General features: G+C 36.2%; 1 protein-coding gene across 1 annotated transcript; it reads right to left on the bottom strand.

Annotated features, from left to right (window-relative positions):
• Positions 1 to 5,764: 5,764 nt before the first annotated feature.
• Positions 5,765 to 23,422, bottom strand: LOC110811380 (phospholipid hydroperoxide glutathione peroxidase). The gene is made up of 2 exons (XM_022037871.2): positions 22,886 to 23,422; positions 5,765 to 6,338 (listed from the first exon to the last, which is right to left on the bottom strand). The coding sequence occupies exons 1-2, from the start codon at positions 23,147 to 23,149 to the stop codon at positions 6,105 to 6,107; spliced, it is 498 nt and encodes a 165-aa protein (XP_021893563.1). The 5' UTR covers positions 23,150 to 23,422; the 3' UTR covers positions 5,765 to 6,104.
• Between the last annotated feature and the right edge of the window lie 536 nt (positions 23,423 to 23,958).

Genomic DNA, 23,958 nt, shown 5'->3' with positions numbered 1-23,958 from the left:
GGACTTCTCCTTTCTAAATTAGGAGAACCTTGCAACTTTCAAAGCAAAGCTCTTATCATGAAGTTTTACAATAATTTAAAGAATGTCGGAAAAAAAAAAACGTACTTGATACAACTAGAAGATCAGCAAGGATCCCAGTCAAGAATCCCAAGTATCTCTGATCCTGGTATCGTTGAAGCAAGTAGAACTTCCTCAAAACCCGGTCAACTATTCAACATCAACTCCTCTGTTTTTTAATTTATTTCCAGCATTATCTTATCTTTTGATTTGTTGAGATTATTTGGTTGCCACTAGCCGTTGTGCTCCCTGAATAGTAGGGAGAAGTTGTTTCCCTTCTTATTTAAATCCCCATCAAATTATGGATGAGACAAGTATTGATTAACAAGAAAATTGTGGTTTTTCTATCCCAAAAATAGAAGCTTTTGTTTGCAATCCTTCTTGTGTTTTCTGGGCATCGATCATTTTGGTATCAAAGCCATGTCTCACAAAGAAAGGATTGAGAATTTAGAAGAAAGTGTCGGAGGATTGCAGGACAGCTTCAATCGGATGGAGCTTGGAGTCACCGATAAATTTCACCAAATGGAGCCCTCAAAAGATTAACAGAGACTTTGTTAATCAACCATGAAGGCTCCAGCTGTAATACCTCAAACCGAAATGGAGGAACGCGACAAAACTACAACAAAGGAGCGAAGCGAAATGACAATGGCCAATAACCATTCTTCTCCAAACTCACCAAGTTGGAATTTCCTATCTTTTCTGGAGATGACCCGACCGAATGGCTCAACTGCGTCGCACAATTCTTTGACTATCAAGGAATTTTCGAAGAGTAAAAAGTCCAACTAACTTCTTTCCACCTAGAAGGCGAAGTCAACCAGTGGCGGCAATGGCTTCACCGAACTTATCAAGAAGAAGGAAGAATTGTGACATGGATAAGATTTGAAGAAGAGGTTTAGGCTCGCTTTCGGCCACCCGAATATGAAGACTTCGACGAAGCCCTATCCAGAGTGAGGGAGATCGGGCCCTTACGAGATTATTAAAAAGAATTTGAGAGGTTGGGCAACAAAGTGAGAGGTTGGACTCAAAAGACCTTGGTGGGTACATTTATTGGTGGATTGAAGCTTGAAATTACTGAAGGTATTCGGATGTTCAGTCCCAAATCTTTGAAAGAGGTCATCAGCTTGGCCCATATGAAGGAGGAGCAAGTAGGTCGACAGAGAAGGTTTAATTGGGTCAGACGTAACCCAATCAACCCGCCTCCAACCCTAGCTGCAGATTTTGTCCCGAAGTGCCTCTCGTGGGGCAGCGCCATCAAATGCAGGGCCTCTGTTTCAACTGCGACGAGAAATTTACCGCAGGCCACTGCTATTGTCGAGCTCAGGTTTTTCTCTTGGAAATGACCGAAGAAGAATAAGAAGAACCAAAAAAATAGGAGCCCAAAATTTTCCTTTATGCTTTCACTAGTTGGTCCACCACAAAAACGATGCATGTTAATGCAACCATCCACAGTCAACTCATCGTCATCTTCATCAACAGCGACTCGACTCACAACTTCATCAATGAGCGAGTCGCGAGCTTGCTGAAGTTACCAGTACTCCCGACTCAAGCCTTCTCAGTCAAAGTTGCGAATGGTAGACCGATAAGATGTCATAAACGATTTAAAAATATGTCGGTTAACATCCAAGGTATCCTCTTCCATTTGACTTCTTTTGCTTTACCATTAACTAGTCTCGATCTTATTCTTGGAGTTCAGTGGCTGGAAGCATTAGGAGTTGTTATGTGTGATTGAGGTCGAATGACCATGGAATTCAAGTGGGGTGGTTGACTACGATAATTACGGGGCCTTGACGCTCCACCTCTCCAGATTGCTTTAGCTGAAGAAGTTGTCAAAAGCACACTTCGACACTCCTCTCTATTTGTGGTGTATCTGCAGACAGAAAATAGCACCTCTTTAATCCACCTCCATCCAAATATGCAAACTCTCTTGGATCAGTACCAGGATCTTTTCAAAGATCCACAATCAATTCTTCCCTGCCGAGACATTGATCATCGCATCAGTTTGAAGGAAAGGGTTGAACCCGTCAATGTCAGGCCATACAGGTATGCCTATTTTCAGAAAAGTGAAATTGAAAAATAGGTGAATACAATGCTTAATTCAGGTTGATTCGGCCATGCACCAGTCCGTTCTCCTCACTGGTGCTATTGGTGCGCAAAAAAGATGGAACTTGGAGGTTTTGTACAAACTATTGGGCCCTCACCCTCAATTCAATCACCATTAAAGACAGGTTTCCCATCCCTACAGTTGATGACATGCTGGATGAACTCCATAGAGCTGCTTTCTTTACTCAACTCGATCTCACCGCGAGTTACCACCAAGTAAGAGTACATCCATCGGATATTCACAAGACGGCCTTCCGCATTCATAACGATCATTATGAATATCTCGTCATGCCATTTAGGCTTTGCAATGTCCCTTCCACCTTTCAAGTAGTCATGAACAACATCTTCTGCCAGTATCTCCGTCCGCCAGTATCGCCGTAAGTTTGTTCTAGTTTTTTTTTTATCACATTTTAATTTAAAGTCCCAACTGAGAATTGCATCTTGAGCAAGTTAAACATATTTTTGACATCCTCTGGCAATATCAATTTTTCATCAAGCTAAAAAAATGTATCTTTGGGTAAAAGAAACTTGAATACTTAGGGCACATAGTCACATCGCAAGGGGTTAAAGTGGATCAAATCAAAATTAAGGCCATATTAGATTGGCCTTGACCAAACAACATCACTGAACTGAGAGGATTTTTGGGTTTGACAAGCTATTACCGAAAGTTTGTTCAGCAGTACGAAATTCTTGCTCGGCCATTGACTAATCTCCTAAAAAAGGGTCAATTTGGGTATTCCGAGGAAGCAGAATCAACTTTTCAAAACCTCAAGATTTCTATGACCACAACTCCTACCTTGGCACTCCCAAATTTTGAAGAGCCATTTATCATAGAAACTGATGTTTCTGGTTGCGGCATTGGGGCCGTCCTCATTCAGCTTTGGTAGCCTATAGCTTACATGAGTCGGGCATTAGGCGTTGCCAAGTAGTCATGGTCGACATACGCCAAAGAGATGCTTGCCATTGTTATTGTCATAAAATTATGGAGTCCGTATTTGATGGGCAGAAAGTTTTATGTGCACACAGATCAGAAAAATTTGAAGTATTTATTGGACCAAAGAATTACAACCTCGGAACAGCAAAAGTGGCTCTCTAAGTTATTTGGCTACGAATATGAGATCGTGTACAAACCAGGAAAAGAAAACTCTGTCGCCGATGCTCTATCTCGTAGGGAAGATAGCCCCACTCTACACACTATCTCTATTATGCCCAAAAATAATTTGTGGAACACCATTCGAGAAGCTGCAAATCATCCCTATATGCAGACAGCCCGCAAGTTAGCCACTAACTCAGCAGATGGTTCATTTTCCCTCAAGAACGGGTTGATTTATTTTAAACATCGAATTGTTGTCCCTCCTAAATCAGAAATCACACAACAATTATTATAGGAATTCCACTCATCTTTGACAGATGGCCACTCAGGTTTCCAACAAATTTACAAAAGATTGGCCCAACAATTTTATTGGCCAGCCATGTACCCACATATTAAAGAATATGTAACAACATGTGACACCTGCCAACGAGTCAAAGTCGAGACACTCTCATCAGTCGACTTTCTCCAACCGTTGTTAATCCTTTCCCAAATATGGGATGATATTCCATGGATTTTATTGAAGGACTGTCTATCTCAAACGAAAAGAATACTATCTTGGTTGTGATTGATCATCTTAGCAAGAGTTTGCACTTTATCGCTTTGGCTCACCCTTACACCGCTAAAACTGTGGCAGAAATATTTGTGGACAATGGGTAAAATTACATGGTATGCCTCGCTCCATAATTAGTGACAGGGATTCGGTCTTTACTAGCTGCTTCTGGCAAGTGTTTTTTAAGTTGTCTAGCACCTAGCTCCAAATGAGCTCCTCCTACCATCCGCAAACAGATGGACAGTCAAAAGTTGTGAACCGCAGTGTGAAACAATATCTACGGTGCTTAAGCCACCAACAATCATGCAAGTGGAGTTCTCTCCTTCCTTAGGCCGAATTTTGGTACAAGACAACCTACCACTCCTCTATCAAGATGACGCCTTTTCAGACCTTATATGGGAGATCGCCACCGCCTATTCCTTGTTACCAAGACGGCTCAATCCTTGTCAATGAAATTAACTAACAGCTTTGTAACCGAGATGCCCTCCTCAAACAACATCGAACTAATTACAAGCAGCCAATAATCACATGCAAGCCACCACCAATGCCCATCGACGTGAAGTCAAATTTCAGGAGGGCGACTGGGTCTTTTTCAGGCTCCGACTATATCGGCAGCAAATGGTTTTCAAGAGAGCCTTCCAGAAGCTCGCATGTTGATACTATGGGCCTTATTAGATCCTCTGTCGTATTGGCCCCGTTACTTACAAGCTTCTACTTCTATAAGGGTCGCGTATCCAACCTGTTTTCCACGTCTCCATGTTAAAAAAACAGATTGGTGAAGCAATTGCCCCTACTAAAAATCTACCGAAATATCTGAAGATGGGGGACCTACTGCTGGAACCCCAAACCATTTTGGAAACCCGATGGATCAAAAAGGGAGCAAAATTTGTTGATGAAAGTCTTGTCCAATGGAAGAATTTTCCCCCATAAGAAGCTACCTAGGAAAATAGCAGCGAACTAACAAATAAATTTAGTCACTTAAACCTTGAGGACAAGGTTCCTGCAAAAGAGGGAGGCAATGATACAACTAAAAGATCAGCAAGGATCTTAGTCAAGAATTCCAAGTATCTCTTATTTTGGTATTGTTGAAGCAAGCAAAACTTCCTCAAGACCCGGTCAACTATTCAACATCAACTTATCTTCTGTTTTTTAATTTATTTCCAGTATTATTTTATTTTTTAATTTGTTGAGATTATTTGGTTGCTACTAGCCGTTGTGCTCCCTGGATAACAGGGATAAGTTGTTTTCCTTCCTATTTAAACCCCTATCAAATTATGGATGAGACAAGTATTAATTAATAAGAAAATTGTAGATTTTTCATCTCAAAAATAGAAGCTTTCGTTTGCAGTCCTTCTTGTGTTTTCTGAGCATCTATCAGTACTTAATTCTTGAACCATGCCTTCTTCCAGCTTGCCCTACAAGAAATCACCAATTATTGTCATAATTTTAGAGGATTCATCGGATAATAATGTACATCCTTTGGAAGAATGATTGCTGGACAATTGGACCTCTAATATTTTCTTGATCATTAACTAAAGATCAACATGCTATAATGAATCAATTTCAGCTTTTAATTGAATAACACACATGGCACACTCCTAACCGTGACTATTCTTCAAATATCACAACAAAGAACCACCTTATTCTAGATATGACTGTCTTAATATAAGTGAAAAAGAAACGAAGTTCCACCAAGTTAATGAAGGGTATAACTTGCAAGTTTCACTCATCCACATTTCGCTTTTGCCTCTCAATAATCCAGTTGATAAATTCTCCAATCTCAATTTGTTTAAAACGGACTGATCATTTTCTACTTCTCCCTCCAAGTATGATTGAATGGAAATGTTGACAGATCAAAACTAGGAGATTTGATTGGTTGGTTAACCCACATACCCAAATTATTCCCAAAAAAAAAAACCATATACCCCCTCCCCTGTATATCAGCTGGAACAGTAGAGAGAAAGGGTTCAAACTCATAACGAGTAATGTCTTAATTACTAATTAGTTGAGTACATTCTGAAAAAGAGAGCGAAAGAAAGAGGAAATCTCTCCCTGTTACAAACACCATTTGTTTGATTAGACAGATTTTACTCTTACGTCCCCAGAATAGCAGTTACAACTTCCAAACAATTTAGAAGATTCGGTGCGAATTCCCTCAGGAACAACTTGAAAACATCAGTAAAGGTATCATAGTTCACGTCAAGCACAAATCAATTCCAACGAACTAACATACTTTTGCAATTTACTAAAGAAAAGGAACCCAACTGCAGGTCTACTCCATGATAGCTTTTAGAGGGGAGATCCTCATACCCACTGCAATCTACCTTGATGTTCCACACACTGCTGAATTTTCCCATCCGCAGTTATTATCTGGTTCTTCACTTTGGCTGCTCTCGTACTGTACTTTGGTTCAAACTTTAACTGTGCTCTATGCTGGTCTTCTAAATTTGATGATGCCGGCAAGACCTCATCAAGGAACTCATCAGCTACATCTCCATCTTCATCAACTCTAAGACACTTTGCATACCACTTCAGCCCCTAATCAATTAGAGATGAAAATAAATCATTTGAAGGTCACAAAAGACAAAATAAGGGAAGAAATTGACAAAAAAAAAATTTCATGCTTGAACAAGTAGAAAGGCAGTTTGTCCTATGGGCTAGACAACTTTTCCAAGAAATAAGTGAAATGATACTCACTAAACGTCTCAATATCCAAGTGTTATGAAGTCATAGTATGTATTTGACATGACGAAATAAAAATCCAGTTCATTTTAAAATAATGGTTATGCTAGCTAATGTATGACAAAAAAGAAGTCACTTTATAATCTTCAACACCATGTTAATATAACTGCACGAAAGATAACCACCTGAAGGTACATTTTATGTGTTGCATGGACATTTCTAGGAAAAGATTTAAAGAAAGTGAATTATGTCTAACTAGGATTTTAGGATAAATTACATTTTATGTAATTAATTATTTTTTTTATTTTAGAAAATCTATATATATAGGAATGTTATATTCAATAAAATACACAATAAACCAGTTTTAATATGATACCAGAGCTTTAAGAAAAAACTCTAAACCTCATTCACAAACCCTAGTCAGCCTACCTAGTCGAAATAAAACAAAAAATCCTAAGAGACCAGCCTTCATTGCCGGCCACCACAATTTAGCCGCCGGCTACCAGCAACCAAGACGGACTTCATCATCAGCATCAGACCCTCCACATGGCCAGACCTGCTCCACACAGCAGCTAGCCATTGCCCCTCTTATAGTGTGTGCCTCTGTCCAGCCAGCAGAACCTGTGCGCCACCCTCCTTCTCAGCTACTCCAGAAGCGGTTGCTCCATCCAGCTAGCCCACAGCTTGCAGCTACCTCCAGTCACAGGCCAGCCCCTTTGTTGCCAACCACACAGAACAGCCACCCACTCTTCTGCCCATTGCTGTTAGCCTCGTAGCCTCCTTGAAAAGTTGTTCATGTGATCTATTATTATTCAGCCTTAACTACCCTACAATTCTTAAAATATGTAAGAGACTACCTTCCAAATTACTAGAACAAATTTCTACATGAAAAATTCCACACTGAAGAATAACGAATTTTAGCCAACCAAGGCTATTGATTGCTTCACTGAGAAGGACAACTTGAGTTGGCTTACAATTAAGTAGGATTACTCCCAACGAAAAAGGAAAATTCAACCACCTTCTAGACTTCAAACCAAAACCAAAAGATCTAATCTTTGATGCTTGGGATGAAGAAGTCTCAATGATTATGGCTTGGCTCTAGAATTCAATATGCCAGAGAAATAAAACGGTGATGTTTATGTCTATAGCAAAAGAAATATGAGTTGCAATCAGAGAAACAAATTCTAAAGTCAAAGATGCAGCACTGATCTATCACTTGAACATCAAAACAAGGTCCATAAAGCAAGAAAATAAGTCAGTCACTAAATACTCTAACATGTTAAGAAGTTGGTGGCAGGAATTGAACCAGTACCGCAACCTCACAATGGATCGCAGCAAGAATGCAGCTCACCTCAAGCAATTTGCGGATAAAGATTGTACCTATCACTTTTTAGCACGACTCAACTAAGAGTTTGATCAAGTAAGGATCCAAATTCAGAAAAAGATGAAATATCATCACTACATGAATCCATTGCTATTGTATCTGTAGAAGAGAGCATGAGACAGGTCATTTTAGAAGTCCACTCAACTGATAACTTAGCACTGATCTTCAGAGGCTCAAGCCATGCCAATAGATAAAAGAACTTAGCCAAATTAAAAATTCAGGTCCTAATGTCAAAAATATGGACAATCTTTGTTGTACTTTTATAAAAACCTCAAATACACCAAAGACAGATATATTGAAAACTTGGTGGCAAGCCCAATACCTCAAATAAGTAATGAAGATTTAAGTACACTCCACAAAAGTCCCACAGACAGGCACATGCGGCCAACCAGAAGGAAGAAGATAAACCCACTGATCTTGATGAATTTAAGGCTGAAATTGAACAATTATGAAACAGACTAGAGGATCTTGAGAAACCAACAGGTATAAGTTTGATGAAACACTCATGTATGTCCTCTTTCTCATATGGTTTAAATACATCAGATAGACCATATTTAAAATTCATGGATAGTAGACCATATTGAGATCACTTATCATATGACCAATATTTCCAAATACTTGCATACTAATATTCCATGTCCTAGTAGCAGGAAAATTATCGCAACAAATGAGTTTTTAAACACCATTGCAGGCAAGGGCAATATCAAGCTTAGTCCTATACCGGTTCTTGAAAATGTGTTACATGTTCCAAAACTCTGTACAAACCTTGTGTTAATCACTAAATTATCACAAGATTTGACCTATAAAATAATATTTTTTTCTTCTTACTGTGAATTCTAGGAGCAAAACACAGGGATGATGGTTGAATGTGCTGAAACAAAAAACGAGCTGTACTACTTGGATGCACCTGAGAGACCTCTCTCTGCTATCTCTGCTAACCCTCAAGATCAGTTTTGTCTCTACCATAAAAGTCTTGGTGATCCATCCGTTTCCATTTTAAAGTTACATGATCTTTGTTATTTAAAAATCAATTATGCAATTTATGTAAATTTACTAAATATAAGTGTGTAACATTTTCTACTAACAATAAAAAAAGTATAATTCTATTTTCTTTAATTTATAATGATTTTTAGGGACCATACAACATTTTCAATATTTCTAAAACTCAATGATTTGCATCATTTATTAATAATTCACTAAGATCACATGATTATCTTCTTTCGACAACTAGAACTTTTCTATTCCACAACTATGTCCCAAGACTGTATTGGGGCGAAGCAGTCCTTACAGTCATATTATTAACCATTTACCTCAAGTGTCCTAGATTTCAAAAAGCCTCTACAAATTCTTTGAACATTCTACCCAGAAGTAAGTGTTATAAACCATTTGCTCTCTCAAACATCACAAAAAGAAAACTTTAATATGCACTAGAGAACCCACCCACTCAAGAAACTATGCATAAATCCAGGTTCGCTCAAGTGTACACAAGGAGGAAGAATTCAAGTTCTAAGCCAAAGAAAGCCCTTTACCTCAAGTTCACCCCATGTTAACCTACCACCTTTACCACATACTCAAACACCACCACAAGAAAACTCTCAGAAACCATTAAAGAACCCACCCACTCAAGAAACTATACCTGACCCCAAGTTCACTCAAGGGTACACAAGGAAGAAGAATGAGTTCTAAACTAAAGCAGGTTCACGCATCAGACACAAATTTTATAACTGAGATAAATCCTGAAAACCCTATATAGTCTGATGATGATATACGAATTGCACTTCGTAATGGAACTAAGGAATGCACTAAACATCTTTTTCATCATATCTCACAGTTTATATCATTTAATAAATATTCCTAGTCTCATTAAAATTTCATTTTAAGTTTAACTATTGAATTTATCTCTAACATTGTCTCTGAGACATTATTTTGTAAGAAGTAGAAAAATATTATGAATGTTAAAATGCAGACATTAGAAAAGAACCAAATATAAAAAATAGTTGACTTGCCCGAAGGGAAAAACTTGTGGGTTATAAGTGGATGTTGACAATAAAATACAAGCTATATGGACAATCAAAATGTATAAAGCAAGATTTATAGTAAAAGGTATACCAAGACCTATGATATAGTGATATAGACTAGCAAAAATATTTGCACTAGTAGCCAAGATAAACACAACACGAATCTTATTGTCCTTAGTTGCTCATTTTGATTAGCAAGCACAAAAGTTTGATGTGAAGAATGTATTCCTACATCGAGATTTTAAAGAAGAAATTTATATAGAAACCTCATCAGCATTTGCCAGAGGGGGAAGATCAAATTAAGTATGTAAACTCTTAAAGACAATCTATGGACTCAAGTAATCGCCTAGAGTATGATTAGACAAATTTGCAAAGATAATAATAAACTTGGGATATAAGTAAGCTCAATAAGACAACACATTGTTTATCAAGCACTTAAAGTCAGATGGAATTACAGCTCTCCTTATATATGTTGATAATATTATTGTAATAGGAGACGATGAAAAAAAAATTAATAGTAAAACAATTTCTGGCAAAAGAGTTCCAAATCTAGGAGTTAGGAAAATTGAATAATTTCTTAAAACTAAAGTCGTCCGCTCAAACTTAGAAATTTTCATTTCCCAATAGAAATACATCTATAACCTGTTAAGAGATATTACAAGATAGCATGCAAACTAACTAGTACTCCTATTGATCTCAATCATAAATTGAAACTCACAGAAGATGATATGTTTGTAAATAAGAAAATGTATTAGAGATCGGTTAGAAAATTAATATACCTGCCTAACACAAGACCAAACATTGCATATGTAGTATGTATTATAAGTTAGTTTATGCACAACCTAAGAAGTGAAGTTACAAGCAACCTATAGAATGCCACATTTCCTAAAGGAGACATCTTGGAAATGGATCATGTTCAGAAAAAATAATAGATTGCTCCTAAAAATTTATGCTGATGCAGATTATGCAGGGTCAGTTGTTGATAAAATATCTACCACAAATTATTGTACCTTCCTTACGGATAATTTGGTCATTTTGAGGAATAAGAAGCAATATGTTCTTGCAAGATTGAGTATAGAATCAGAGTTCCAAACAATGACTCAATAGGTACGTAAACTACCATGGCTAAAGAGAATTTTAGAATATATTAGAAACAAGTGAAATAGTGTCATGCACTTATACCGTAACAATAAATTAGTCATAAGCATTACTCATAACTCGATACAACATGACAAAACCAAACATATTGAGATTAATAAATATTTTATCAAAAAAAAAAAACTATATAGCGGTTTAATATGTACTTCATACATGCCTACCAACTCATAATTTGCGGATGTTTTGACCAAAGACTTGAGTAGTTTAGCATTCAAAACTATCACTCGCAAGCTGAGAATGGATATATCTATTCTCCGATTTGAGGGGAAGTTTTAAAGAGAGTGCACTATATGTAATTAGGTTAAACGGCTATAAGGTAGACTATGTTTTATATAATTAATTATTTATTTTCTTTTCTATTATGGAAAATATACATATGGTTGTGATATTTAACAGAATACATATTCAACCATTTTTAATAAAAACATTTTACTTCGTAGATATATAGACTTGCTTAGACCACTGTTGCTAAGACTTTTTAATATAATGCCATAACTAAGTCAAAGACAAGACATTAGTGTTGATGTCGGATCTACATTCGACACTTAATGTGCATGTTGGACACATAATGATCTAGAACTTGATGTTATGATTTATGATAATACATGATGGTGTTTGTGAATGATAATATGAGGATGATTTTGATTGAAGTATAAATAATTTTGTATATGGGCAGACACTCTTTTTGGTACTTGTGAATAATACATACCATACTTTTATTTCAAAAAATAAGATAATATGAGGATAGTGATGAGGAAGGTTAGAAGTTTTAGAAGGACACTGTAAAAAGGAATTACGTATCATTGACTATCTAAATTTTAAACATTTTGTATGATGATACTTGATAGTTATATCTTAGTAATTGTGTTCTCACTACAATAATGAATCTACCATCTTTTTGTGCTAAAGACTATATTTTGGATATATTTGATATTAGCTTCTAAAAGGTTACATTAAGTTTATTATTTCTTATTGAAAGAATCCAAGCACGCATATCCAATTTTTTTGGACTCTTATTGACCAATTCCTCATAGTCAACTAGAAAAATTATCGAAAAGACACTTCCATAGCTATACCAGAAACTTGAATGCTGCGTGAGTTTATACAAGCTCAGACGGACCAGTACATATACAAGAGAAGAAAGCAGAGGTTTTAAAAACTGATTAAAAAGAGAAAGGAGGAACTTTGTCAAGAAGCAGAAGAAATTAAGGCTTCAGTTTTTACCTGAAAATAGTTTTCAATTTTTATTTACTGAATTTGCAGGTGTTCATTCATGAGTTATTCATAAAAACATGCAGTATATTACAGAATAATTGAAGTATAAGTGCACGAAATTTAATATAGAACAATAAACATAATATTATTTTTAAAAAAATCTTAACTTTATTTTCATTATCAACTTCTTTTTACTCCATGAACACATACCAACGTATGTTTTCATTAGTAAATCACCTACTAAATATATGTGAATTAAAGAAATGAAACTCTGAAACACGTTTTACGTATCAAGAGGAGACTAAAGAGTTCCATAAAAGAATTAAGATTTCTCCATACTCAAACTTTTCCATAAGAATAACGAGTTTCAACTATATTAAGACCATCATTCTTATTTAGCTTCCCCTATTTAACTTGTATCTTCCTAATTTAATCAGATTTCCAATAGGATATTCTATTTCTTTTGAGAGGCACTCAGGAGAAGAGAAAGTAATAACTTTGAAGGGGCAACCAAGATGGTGCCACCAATACATAGAAGTTATATGTCATTCACAGAGAAAAGTTCTTACTATCAATAAAGCCAACTCCATCAATGACGCACTAACCATTATACAAAATACAAGAGTTATAAGCCAATGGTCCCTAAAAACAAGCCAAACAAGAGGTACAAACTCTGTGGTACATTCTCATTATACCAAAACTTATACAAATCTTACATCAGTACCAAATTATCTTATAATCTTAATTGCAAAGTGACTTTCTTCTCCTTCTCTTTGTGAATTTCAGGATCAAAATTCAGAAAAGATGAATGGACATGCTAAGGCTCAAAACAAGTTATAATTCCTAGACATTCCTAACGTACCCAACACCGTTCTCTCTACCAACACATTAGATAAGTTATGGTTGTACCGCAAGAGACTAGGACATCCTTTTTCTCAACTCTTAAGGTCATGTTTCCCTCTTTATTTTCTAATTGCAATGAAATAATAAATTTTGATGTATGTGAACTGAGAAAACACCGGCATATACCTTTCCTCCAAATAATAAAAGAAGTGATTTTCCTTTTCAATTGATTCATAGTGATGTTTAGGATCCACTCAAATATTCCTAACATATCTAGGTTACGGTTGTTTTTTTTTTTTTATTGATAACTGTACTCGAGTTACTTGGCTTTTTCTATTGAAATCTAAAACTGAGTTTAGTCATATTATTTCCCAGTTCCTCACACCATGATTAAATGTTTAGAATTAATAATACCTGAAATTACTTTAATCAAACTTTAACCTCCTTTCAGAAGGAATGAATTGCCCACTAGTCTTTCTGTATCTATACTCCACAATGAAAAGGAGTTACATAAAGGAAAAATAACCACTTGCTTACTACCACGTCTTCTTGTTTCAAACTATGTACCTAAACACTATCATGGAAAAGCGAGGTTAACTACCACATATATATATCAACTTTTTTCCTTCTGGAATATTAGACTAACGAAGTTCGATGGCTGTTCTAGCTACATTCTCTCCGGAGGTACAAATGACCAATAACTTTATCCCCTGTGTCTGTGAGTGTATTGTATATATTTACATGTCTCAATCTCAAAGAGGAAAACTTCGGCCTAAGGCCATTAATTTGTAGGATATGCATCCACTCAGAAGGGATATATTAGATCTAGGCCTTGACATTGGAACTAGAATTCAATAAAAGAAATTATTTTTTAAATAATTATGGCAGAAAGAGGAGAGATTACTTTTTAGAGAATGAGAAAGAGATTATTTTTTAGAGAGACCGAGAGAGAAAATTTTTTAGAGAGAAGAAATATAGACAAAAAGAAGATATTTTCAGAGAGAGAGAAAAAGAGATCTGGAGAGAGAAAGAAGGAGAAATCGGGAAGAGACAGACATAAAGAGAGGTTGACAGAGAGAGTGTAACAGAGAGTTAGAGAGAGAGAGAGAGATATTGCTAGAGAGAGAAAGAGACTGAAAGAGAGAAGAGTGAAATAGAGAAGAGACTTTTAAAGAGCGAGAGAGGGAGAAATAAAGTCGCTTGAGAGAGAGGATAGTCGATGAGAAAGAGAGAGAGATCAAGAGTTTAGAGAAAGAAAAGGAAGAACTCTAAGATTTTATTCCAAATATTTTACATGTTTTAGTTTTTAGTACAATTCATTATTTATATACACATGAAATGATATAAAGTTCTTCATTTGGGGCCATCAAATGTTGTCGGAGAGTTGAAGAGAGCTATGTTTAGATCATTGGACTCATCGACTGGAGAGAGAAAAGCTAGAAGGTCAGCCCATTCGTGTGTGAAGAAGAAGCAGTCTAAATGAAAGGTTGACTCGGTTTGCCACTTGAGAAGAAACAACTCACCAGTTCAGGAACCGGTCCTATGCCTTGATTCCTAGGGTTTTAGTTACCCCCTCCACGATCATGACACGTGTCTCTTAGATTGCCATAAATGTTGTCACGTGATCCAGATTAATTTCGGGCAGGAAAACTTTTAAGGGTTATGATCTCGTGCAGTCAATTCCATTTTCTATGTTTATTCCATGTTTTTTTTTTATTCTCAGCGGCCAATTTCATCATCTTCTCTATGCACCATTCTTGATTTCCTATTCTCTTCCTTAATTTTGGGTATTTACACCCAGTTCTCAATAATAAAGTTGTTGATAAGGAACAAAATTGCAGGATATTCATCCATTCAATAGGGATTCAAGTGTTACCACCCATCTATGAAGAAGTTTTATGTATTCATTGATGTGACATTTGTTAAGACCAAGTCTTTTTTTGACCAATTTTATCTTCAGAGGAAGCCTATATTGGAAGATTAAGAAAACTCAAGACGCTCATTTTTTTTACATTCCTACCCTGCCCTTAAACATTTTGTCTATATTATATGAGTCCATCATCTCACCAAAAAATTAGAACCCACAAAATTAGCCTAAACCTCAAGCCTCATAAGATGAGCATGAACCTCAATCCATACAAGACCCATGTTTTACCCAAGTGTATTCGAAAAAGAAAAATTTCAACTCTAGTCTAAAGCAGGTTCGAGAATCTGAGTCAGACGCTTGAAGTGAGGTAAACTCTGGGAATCACTTTTCTTCTGATACTGATATACTTATTGCACTTAGAAAAGATATTAAAGAATGTACTAAGTATACACTCTATCCAATTTCCAATTTTGTATCTTTTGAAAATTGTTCTCCAGATCTAAAAGTTTCTTTATGAGATTGAATACAATATCCATTCTCAAACATTATCTGAGCTCTTAACCAATGAGGAACGAAAATATGCAATGAATATTGAAATGTAAGCAACTTGGAAAGTGGTAGACCTACCTAACCAATGACGAATTGGAACCATCTATTCCTAATCCTATCAAAAGCTCCATTATCCTCAACCCCCTAAAAAGCTCTTATACTCCTCTCCTTCTATAACACCCAGAAAATGATGAGCGAAATAAGATCCATGCATTTTCTCCACCAACTTATGCTCTTCCACAATCAGATTTCATCTCTAATCGAACCACTCATCACCCAACTAATATCCAATAAATCATAAATCATGGACCACAACTTGTACGCTAATGGTCACCATAAAAGAACATGACACAAGTAGCGTCCATTTGCCAAAATCATTTCCCTTCTCATCAAGTTATTAATCACCATAATGCAACCTCTATTGGCTTCTCTTGTGAAAAAGCAACTCTAGGAGGAGCATTAGCCTTCCATATCTGTCTAAAAAGAAACTTACTACTTTCAATTTCCGGCTTTGTCAAATGCTTGAAAGGATTTGACTGAAAAGGATCAAGATTTAGTAAGACCTTATATAGGTTGATCATTACTACAATTCGAGACAATGGAAGATTAAGGTACAAAAGAGGTTCTCACATCCGTTGATCCTCCAATCATTGAGGTTTCTCTGTACATCCTCTTGTCACTCCTTAGCTCCCCCTCCTATATCTCTAAAAGATTCACTCACTAGAATGTCTTTATGTTGGGCCATAGCGAAAATCTATAGATATTGATTTGTGAGGGCCCCACCTTTTTTTGTATATGGGTGGTACTCCCTTGGTATCCTGTGCATAATAATGCTTTCTTTTTATTTCAAATAAAAAAAGTGAGGGCTCCACCCTTCAACCATGGGTCTCGCCAAAAACTAATTTGGTCACCCTTTCCTTCCATTTGATATATGTTTGAAACCCAGCTCTAACCATACAAATCTTTTTCCACAAACCTTTTCACTGCGGTCTTATCAATGTTTTGGTGTAACATCCGTTTTCATCCACACCATACTTCACTTCTATCACCCTTCTCCATAACATACCCTCTTCTTACATAAACCTCCACAACCATTCACTTCTATCACCCTTCTCCATAACATACCCTCTTCTTGCATAAACCTCCATGGCCATTTACCTTATAGAACCAAATTCATATCCACTATGGACCTTAGTCCCAATCCTCTCTGGGGGGTTCTTGATCTTCTTCTTTCATCTGAATTCCCCCATGAGAATCTACACTGTATGGTTTCCATTCTCTTGGCAACACTTGCTGGAGTAGTGAATAGTGACATGTAATAAATGGATAAATTGTCCAGGGCACTTTAGATGAGTCTCAATCTCCCTCCTTTAGAAAGAAGAGCTCTCTTACAGCCCGTCATCCTCTTTCCAAACCTATTTAACACTGGATCCCAAGCACTTACCTCTTTGTAATTAGCTTCCAGTGGTAATCCTAAGTACTTAATCAACAACCCAACAGCTTTACATCCCAACACCCTCGCCAACCTTGCGGTATCGCTATCATCCCCTAATCTTCCATCTCAAACATGGTAAGATTAATATTGGGTCCCGAGACCGCTTGAAAGTCCATCAAAACACATCTTATGTTTAGCACAATGCATTCATATGGCTCACAAAATAGCATGGTATTATCAACAAAGAATAAGTGTGCTGATTTCAAGGGGGAAAAAAAAAGCAAAGAACAAGTGTGTTATCTCCTTAGTGTGTTCCCTCACTCCCACCTTAAGACCTCTGAACATGTCTGGTTCCCTTGCTCTAATCAGCATCCTAACTAAAACTTCCATAATCACGATAAATAAAAGATGGGATAATGGATCACCTTGTCCTATGCCTCCAGAAATTTTGAAAAAAGAAAATGATCCTCCATTAACTTTTTTTTTGGAGATAAATCCTCCATTAACTATTACTGCAAAATGCATTTACTATTTGCATCACAGTAGGTTTTTAGTTGGCCTTCCTTTTGAGATTGTACATAATTGCAATAATTGTTTTCTTTTTTTTTTCACTCCAACATGACTAATTCATAATCCACCTAAATCTATATCCCAGACTGAGTTTCAGGCTGACTTAAGCAAACATAAAATTATACTAATAAAGTCATGCTACGACTGGGACGTATGGGATTAGAGATAAAAAGAATTCAGATCATTAAGTCGTAAGTCTTTACCAAGAATCAATAGGAAATGGGAAATTGATAAGCACTAGCATGTTTCAGACTGCTTTTTGATGTCAAGAAAAATGGTGCAGGAAAATAATTTATTCGTGCTTGTGTATTTGTTGTTTCTAAGTACATTGCTCCAAAGTCATATCATAAGGGAGTCACATCCACCCCCTACTGAAGTTTGTTTGGAAGATGGCACCATGTTCATAGTCACTCGTAAGTATAAAGTTACTAACAAGATGGGATCTTTGAAGGATGAAATGGGAACATGATCTTTTACCTGTGAAAACTACACATTTTGTCTCTGCTCAACCCTTATTTTATGACCTTGGTGTGACAGCTTATGATGTTAAACCTTCTCAATGTATTAATAAGGAGCCAAAGTCTAAACCTAAAAATGTCCCCTCAAGTTACCAACACCAGAAATTGTGGCAATAATAAAGTTTACCTCATGTTCTGATAGAAAATGTGGCTAGTAAATACACCCTCCATGGTATTCTTATCACGAGTAAGGTTGGAGAGGTGTTTTACTTTTGATAAGAAAGTTTCTTATCAAATTTTCTAAAGAAACTACTTTATCTTTCCAACAAAAATTGTACAATGGTCATGATAAGTGGTCGAATTCTCAAGTAATTATGCTTTTGCACTTACATGTTGTTTTCAATGTCCATAAAAGATTGATAATGTGTTTAACAGAATAGCCAATTTATAGTTTAAGGATTTTATTTGAGTAAAATGTTGGGTTAAAATAGGATAATTGGGCATTAATTTTTATTGCTACTGAGTTTGCTTAAAACAGTTCTTTATATAGTCTATTTGGAAGACGCCCTTTCACCTTTCTTCATGGACACTTGCCATATTTACTAATTGATTTTATCATCCTTTTTATAATGTCTGTCTCTCTAAGCTAACCACATCCAGTGCCCAATATATTCTTGATTTGCATACTAAAATTAAATATAAGATTACAGTTAGGATTGCAAATTATATACTTATTTCTCTTTTGCAATATGAATGAGGAGTTTATTATTAGCCATTATGTCATGATTTGCACCAACCCGAAGTGTATTCTTCTCCTTATTAAGAATCTACACCCTCAAGAAGTAGATCCTTCTTTCATTTTGACAAAGTTCAGACCTAAAACTAGTCATGTGAATGGCAGTCAAGGTTTTAATCATCGAGGATTTGTTTTCTACTTGAGGAAATTTTGAGCTCCACCCTTTTCCTATTAGTGCTTTTGTAAAAAGCCAGTTTGTTAATCCTCAATATCCCACCAACAAACACTTTTTTTTAAATATAAAGTATGGTATTAAAAGGAGGTATAACCCGTATACATAGTTTTACAATTCTGTTAGCAAGCCAATCAAATCCCCTAAATCCTCAAAAGAATAGAGGGGATAACCCCTGATCAAAAACAACTAGAGTCTGAAACCAAGAATCTTTCAATCCATTAAAAGACCATTCTATGCTCTCAAAACTTCTTCTATTCCTTTCTTTCCCTATGACCCAAAGGGTAGCCAAAAGGATAGGGCAAAATTCTTGTTGTAGCTCTTGTCCCTAAGAATGTTCTTCCAAGCCCAAATCTCTTCTTTCACCAAATCAATCATGGCCCAATTCACCCAACAGGCTATAAGGGAAACACCATAACCGGTAAGAGAGGGAACACCATAAGAGAAGGTGGTTGACTGTTTCTGCTGCTCTTTTTGCACAAATAATATCCATTCATAATGATCTCTCCCCTCTTGATCAAGTTATTTGGGTAAAGATGCACCCGCATGCCACCCCCCAAGCAAAAAACGCAATTCTAGGAGAAGCTTTGACCTTCCAAATCAGTTCCTATGGGAAGTTATCGATAATTTTTTGAAATAAAGGGAAGTTATCGATAATAATGCCAATAGTCAATGATTGCAGTAGGACTTAACCGAGAACACTCCATTCTGATACAATTTCCACCACAATTCATCCAAATCATCCGAGGGTCTTCCCACTGGGATAGGCATTGGAGTGAAGCAACATAGTCATTAACTTCCTAGTCATTTACATTCCTTACCAACTCAACAGCCCACGTTCCATTCCCCTCCGAGTCGGAAAAGGAGCAGACAACCATAGCTTCCTTGTTGCACCAAAGAAAGATAGTGGGGAATCGATACCTTAAGAAATCACTTTCTCATCCAATCATCCAGCGAAACCTCACTCTATGCCTTGATTTGATCTTCCCAAGCTACAACTTTCTGAAACTCATCTCTTCCAATGCCAATTTTTTTCCATAGGCTGACTCTGTGACATCTTGATGAAGCCCGAGTAAATCACCCCATATTTTCAATGCCAAACTTAGATCTAATCACCCATCTCCATATACTATCTGTTTCCTTCATGAATTTCCACTGCCAACAGATGTTGTTGGAGATATTTTGATTAATGAACATATTACCTCTTCTTATCGAGGTTTCTATTGATTCTCTTTAAATGGAAGGATCATCCAAATTCAAGCACTCTAGAAACAAGTAAAGAGCGGTTTCTTATGATGGATCTGCACATACTGATCATAATTATCCAAGGTCACTCATTTGAGCTGAGTTCATTTGACAAGGGAAGAATGATGCATGAGCATTTCATAATTTTCCTAAAATAGGATTACTACCGTGATTATTATATTTTCGCTCGACTTTATATTTTGTAAACGTTTCGTTCTTGTTTAGTTAGTATTCCTATTTTGTTAGGATTTTCTTATTTAAGTACTTTAATCATATTAGCAATGTACGAACCTTATAAATGCATAGATGCTTCATCGCTATTAAAAAGATTGTTTATAAACAAAAAAATATTGATTTTTCCCTCATTGAATTGAGTGCCAAACAACCCATTCTGACAACACTATAAATACGTCTGCTTCATTACTATAAATACATGTGACATATTACCAATCTGAGCCGGACAAAAAATGAGATATAAGGCCATTATGGCTCAAGGATGGGGAGCACAAGTGGGAAAATTATTCTACTAACGAATTGTCACACCTCCAACGATCCTCTCAGAACAGGACTCCGGAACCATCTCCTAGTTTGAAACGAGTTACAATGGATACAAAAGGTTCAGTAAACTGGTAATGGTTTTCAATGGGCTTTTGTGTTGGGTGGATTTAGTAGTGACAACTTCCCACCCATTCCTTTTACTACCATGGACACTTTTGATCACCCTATACTACAACAAAAAAGGTCCTTGCAAAAATGTCACAGAAACTTAACCAGTAAAGACTACATCACATTCCCAATGCCTAATCCTCCAAAGGTTTTGGACCTACAACAGCCTTCTCTACTAACCAAATAATCCCTATGTTCCTCTCCTGCACTTGCACACAAAAATTCTCTCATAATCCTCTCCCCACTCTCAGCTACTCCAATTGGTTCTGAATAAAGATAGGTAATAAAGTGGGATGCTAGATAGACAAGCCTGAATTAAAGTGACTATACCACCCAAAGACAACAAAATCCCTTTCCAACTCTTCAACTGCCTAGACACTTTTTCTACCACCTCATCTTGGAAAGACTCACTCCTAGAGTTACTCCCCAATGGAGCCCTTAAATAACTAATGAGCCATTGTAACTTAAAACATCCAATGGCTTCAAACAGAATTTTCCATAATTTCATCCCCCACATTTATCCAACCATATGAAACCTCCAATACAGCTCTTGCAAATAAAAACCCCTTACCCCCCACGAAATTCCAAGTCTGGTACAAATTGCAAGTATATGCTTACTCATTAAAGAAGCACCACCAAGAACTGTTGCCTCAGAAACACGGAATTGAAATGTATGATTTCAAAAACTTGTTTGCTAGCAAAGCATCAAAGGAAATCTTGAAACAGTCAACTTAAACTAAATAAAATCTATCAGACCCTATGAATAACCCTAAAAAAAATGAAGGCTTCATTACAAAAGATGCAGCGAATAAGGAAGCCAGTATAGGCACAGCATAAACTCCTAGATAAGCACCAAATAAGGGCAGAAGATTAGAGCTGTCCGTTTTACCATATAAAACCATACCTAATTCCACTATGATTTTTTCTTTTTTGAAATACAAATTCCACTATAAATTGGATGCAGTCAAAATCACTTTCCTATTTGATGTTGTACATAAGACATAAATTTCACTATTGTGAAGTCTCCTCCACAATTCAACACAAATCAATAAAAAGCCAAGTTTAAAGGTCAGATCTTGTGAGGTAATAACAAATAATCCTGCACTAAAAGTATGAAAACTCAAAGTACTTTAAATAGTGAAAATCAAAGTATTTCCTAATGTGGATTAAAGGTGAAAGATTATGGACTCAGGACTCCCAAAATAAAATCTCATATCATTGACGAACTGTCATGTCCTACCTTTCTTATTATTGTTTGTAGCTTCTACATAGTTACAGCTTGACTGGGTTCTTCTATTTGAAAAATTCTAGAAATTGTTACAAATACAGATGTAGCAAAAGAAATCAGTTCGACATCTTTGACATTAGCCCATCCCCAGTGAAATCCAGAATCAACAGCGGATTCATTTGGAAACTCTTGAATACTCTAATATTAGAAATAATAAGAACGGTGTCATATAACTTCATTATTTTGACCTTATCAATAAAAACAAGCTGTTCTGTTGCTGATTCTGTCATCATAACTCCCATTTAACGTTAATCATGGATTTCTTCATGCCAAGAAGAAAACTGGTGCTAACTCTATACATGTTGGACTAGAAATGGTCAATGATCAAAGCTAAGAAATTAGATAGAGTCTAAAAACAAAGATAGCTAACAACAAATAATATTGAAAAAGCCAACACATAAATTACCTTCCGTAGCTAAAAAGAATACATCACCAATTAATTACTCCAATCTTTGTCCCATAATCAAAAAACAAGCAGCACTAAATCAAAAAAAAAAAATCAATTAAGAAAATAATCAAAAGAAAAACATTGATAGAACCAACAAGCAACGAAGGCAAACATCTCATTCACAATAACATCCGCAAGAAATTAATCACTCAAAGATTAACCTAAAGATTAGGAAGAAAAAGATAGGTAGTAAATCAAATTCCACTAACCCTGAACGCTCCCGCTTAAAAAATCAATATATTAAGACAAAACAAAAAAAAAATGAGATAGAGAGGAGAGTGACAGTTGAACCTGGACGCCACCATCGCCAGAGTTAGAAGGGATGAGAACCGGACCTAGTTGAGGTCGGTCAACGACGACTTGCACAGGGACGCTGAAACCTTTACGAGGAAGTCCGGTTTCTTGGAACTGAGGTCGACTGTGACTCTGCTGATTATCGACGTTGCCGCTACCGTCAACAATGCCATCGCAGTCGTCGTCGTCACTATCTTTGCCTTCGTGGGCATCGTCTTTTGCGAGACCTAGAAACCCCGCTAGCCTCCTAAAAAGTCTCATCCCCAACCAGTTCAATCAAACAAATCAACCAGCAATTAGTAATCAGTAATTACAGAAGAGAAGTGGAGTTCGGAATTTTCATTTCTAATTTGAAAAGAAAGGGAGTTTATATGGGGAAGCCGGGAGAGCCAAAGATTTTCTTGAAGAAAAACTAAAAAGAAAATTGAGTTAGCTTCTTAGCATCCGCCTCTCAGCTCGAGTCCTCCCCCTATGAGAGATTTTTCTCCCGACTCACGGACGCTCATCTATGAAAAAAAAAAACCAAATCGCCCGTTTATGTTAGGTGCATACATATATATATATATATATATATTGTCTCTCCTCCAGCTTGGATTCTCTATCACTAAATTTTAATTGTACAACCTGCTTGATAGATTCACTATATTTGAAGCATTTTCATTTTTATCTACTAGGTGATGATAGATCAATCTTAAAACCAGCTATGTAACAAGCTTCATCCTCTCAAGAATTTTTGAAGTTACATTAAGCAAGTTTGCATTAATGAAATAGGGAAAGAGGAAGTGAGTTGACGCCATAAATGGCTCAAAACTTTTTGTTAAGAACTCAACAATCATTTTTCTCAAAAAGATATGTTATTCAGTTTTTGTTTTCATTTATTTGGATGTTAATCTGACTGTTTAAGGTTGTTTTTTTTTTTTTTGTAAGATTTGATATTATAGTACGGAAAAATATATTATTACATATCTTAATGTAAGTTAATATAATAGTTTTGATAAATAAATTATATCTAAATTTAATTAATTATAGTTGTATTAGGTCACGATCATAACTGATTGGTCTTAACAAAG

This window comes from Carica papaya, chromosome 3 (assembly GCF_054855325.1).
Source record: "Carica papaya isolate Zhongbai chromosome 3, ASM5485532v1, whole genome shotgun sequence".
Taxonomy (NCBI): Eukaryota; Viridiplantae; Streptophyta; class Magnoliopsida; order Brassicales; family Caricaceae; genus Carica; species Carica papaya.
Note: the sequence above shows the minus strand (reverse complement) of the source record. Positions and strands in the feature narration are given on the sequence as shown.

Bases quoted from the DNA above. Each gene is read 5' to 3' on its own strand.
- LOC110811380 (XM_022037871.2), bottom strand. From the start codon at position 23,149: ATGAGACTTTTTAGGAGGCTAGCGGGGTTTCTAGGTCTCGCAAAAGAC. The intron at 6,339-22,885 runs GTTCAACTGTCA...CTAATTGATTAG, and splicing joins CTGGCGATGGTGGCGTCCAG to GGGCTGAAGTGGTATGCAAA.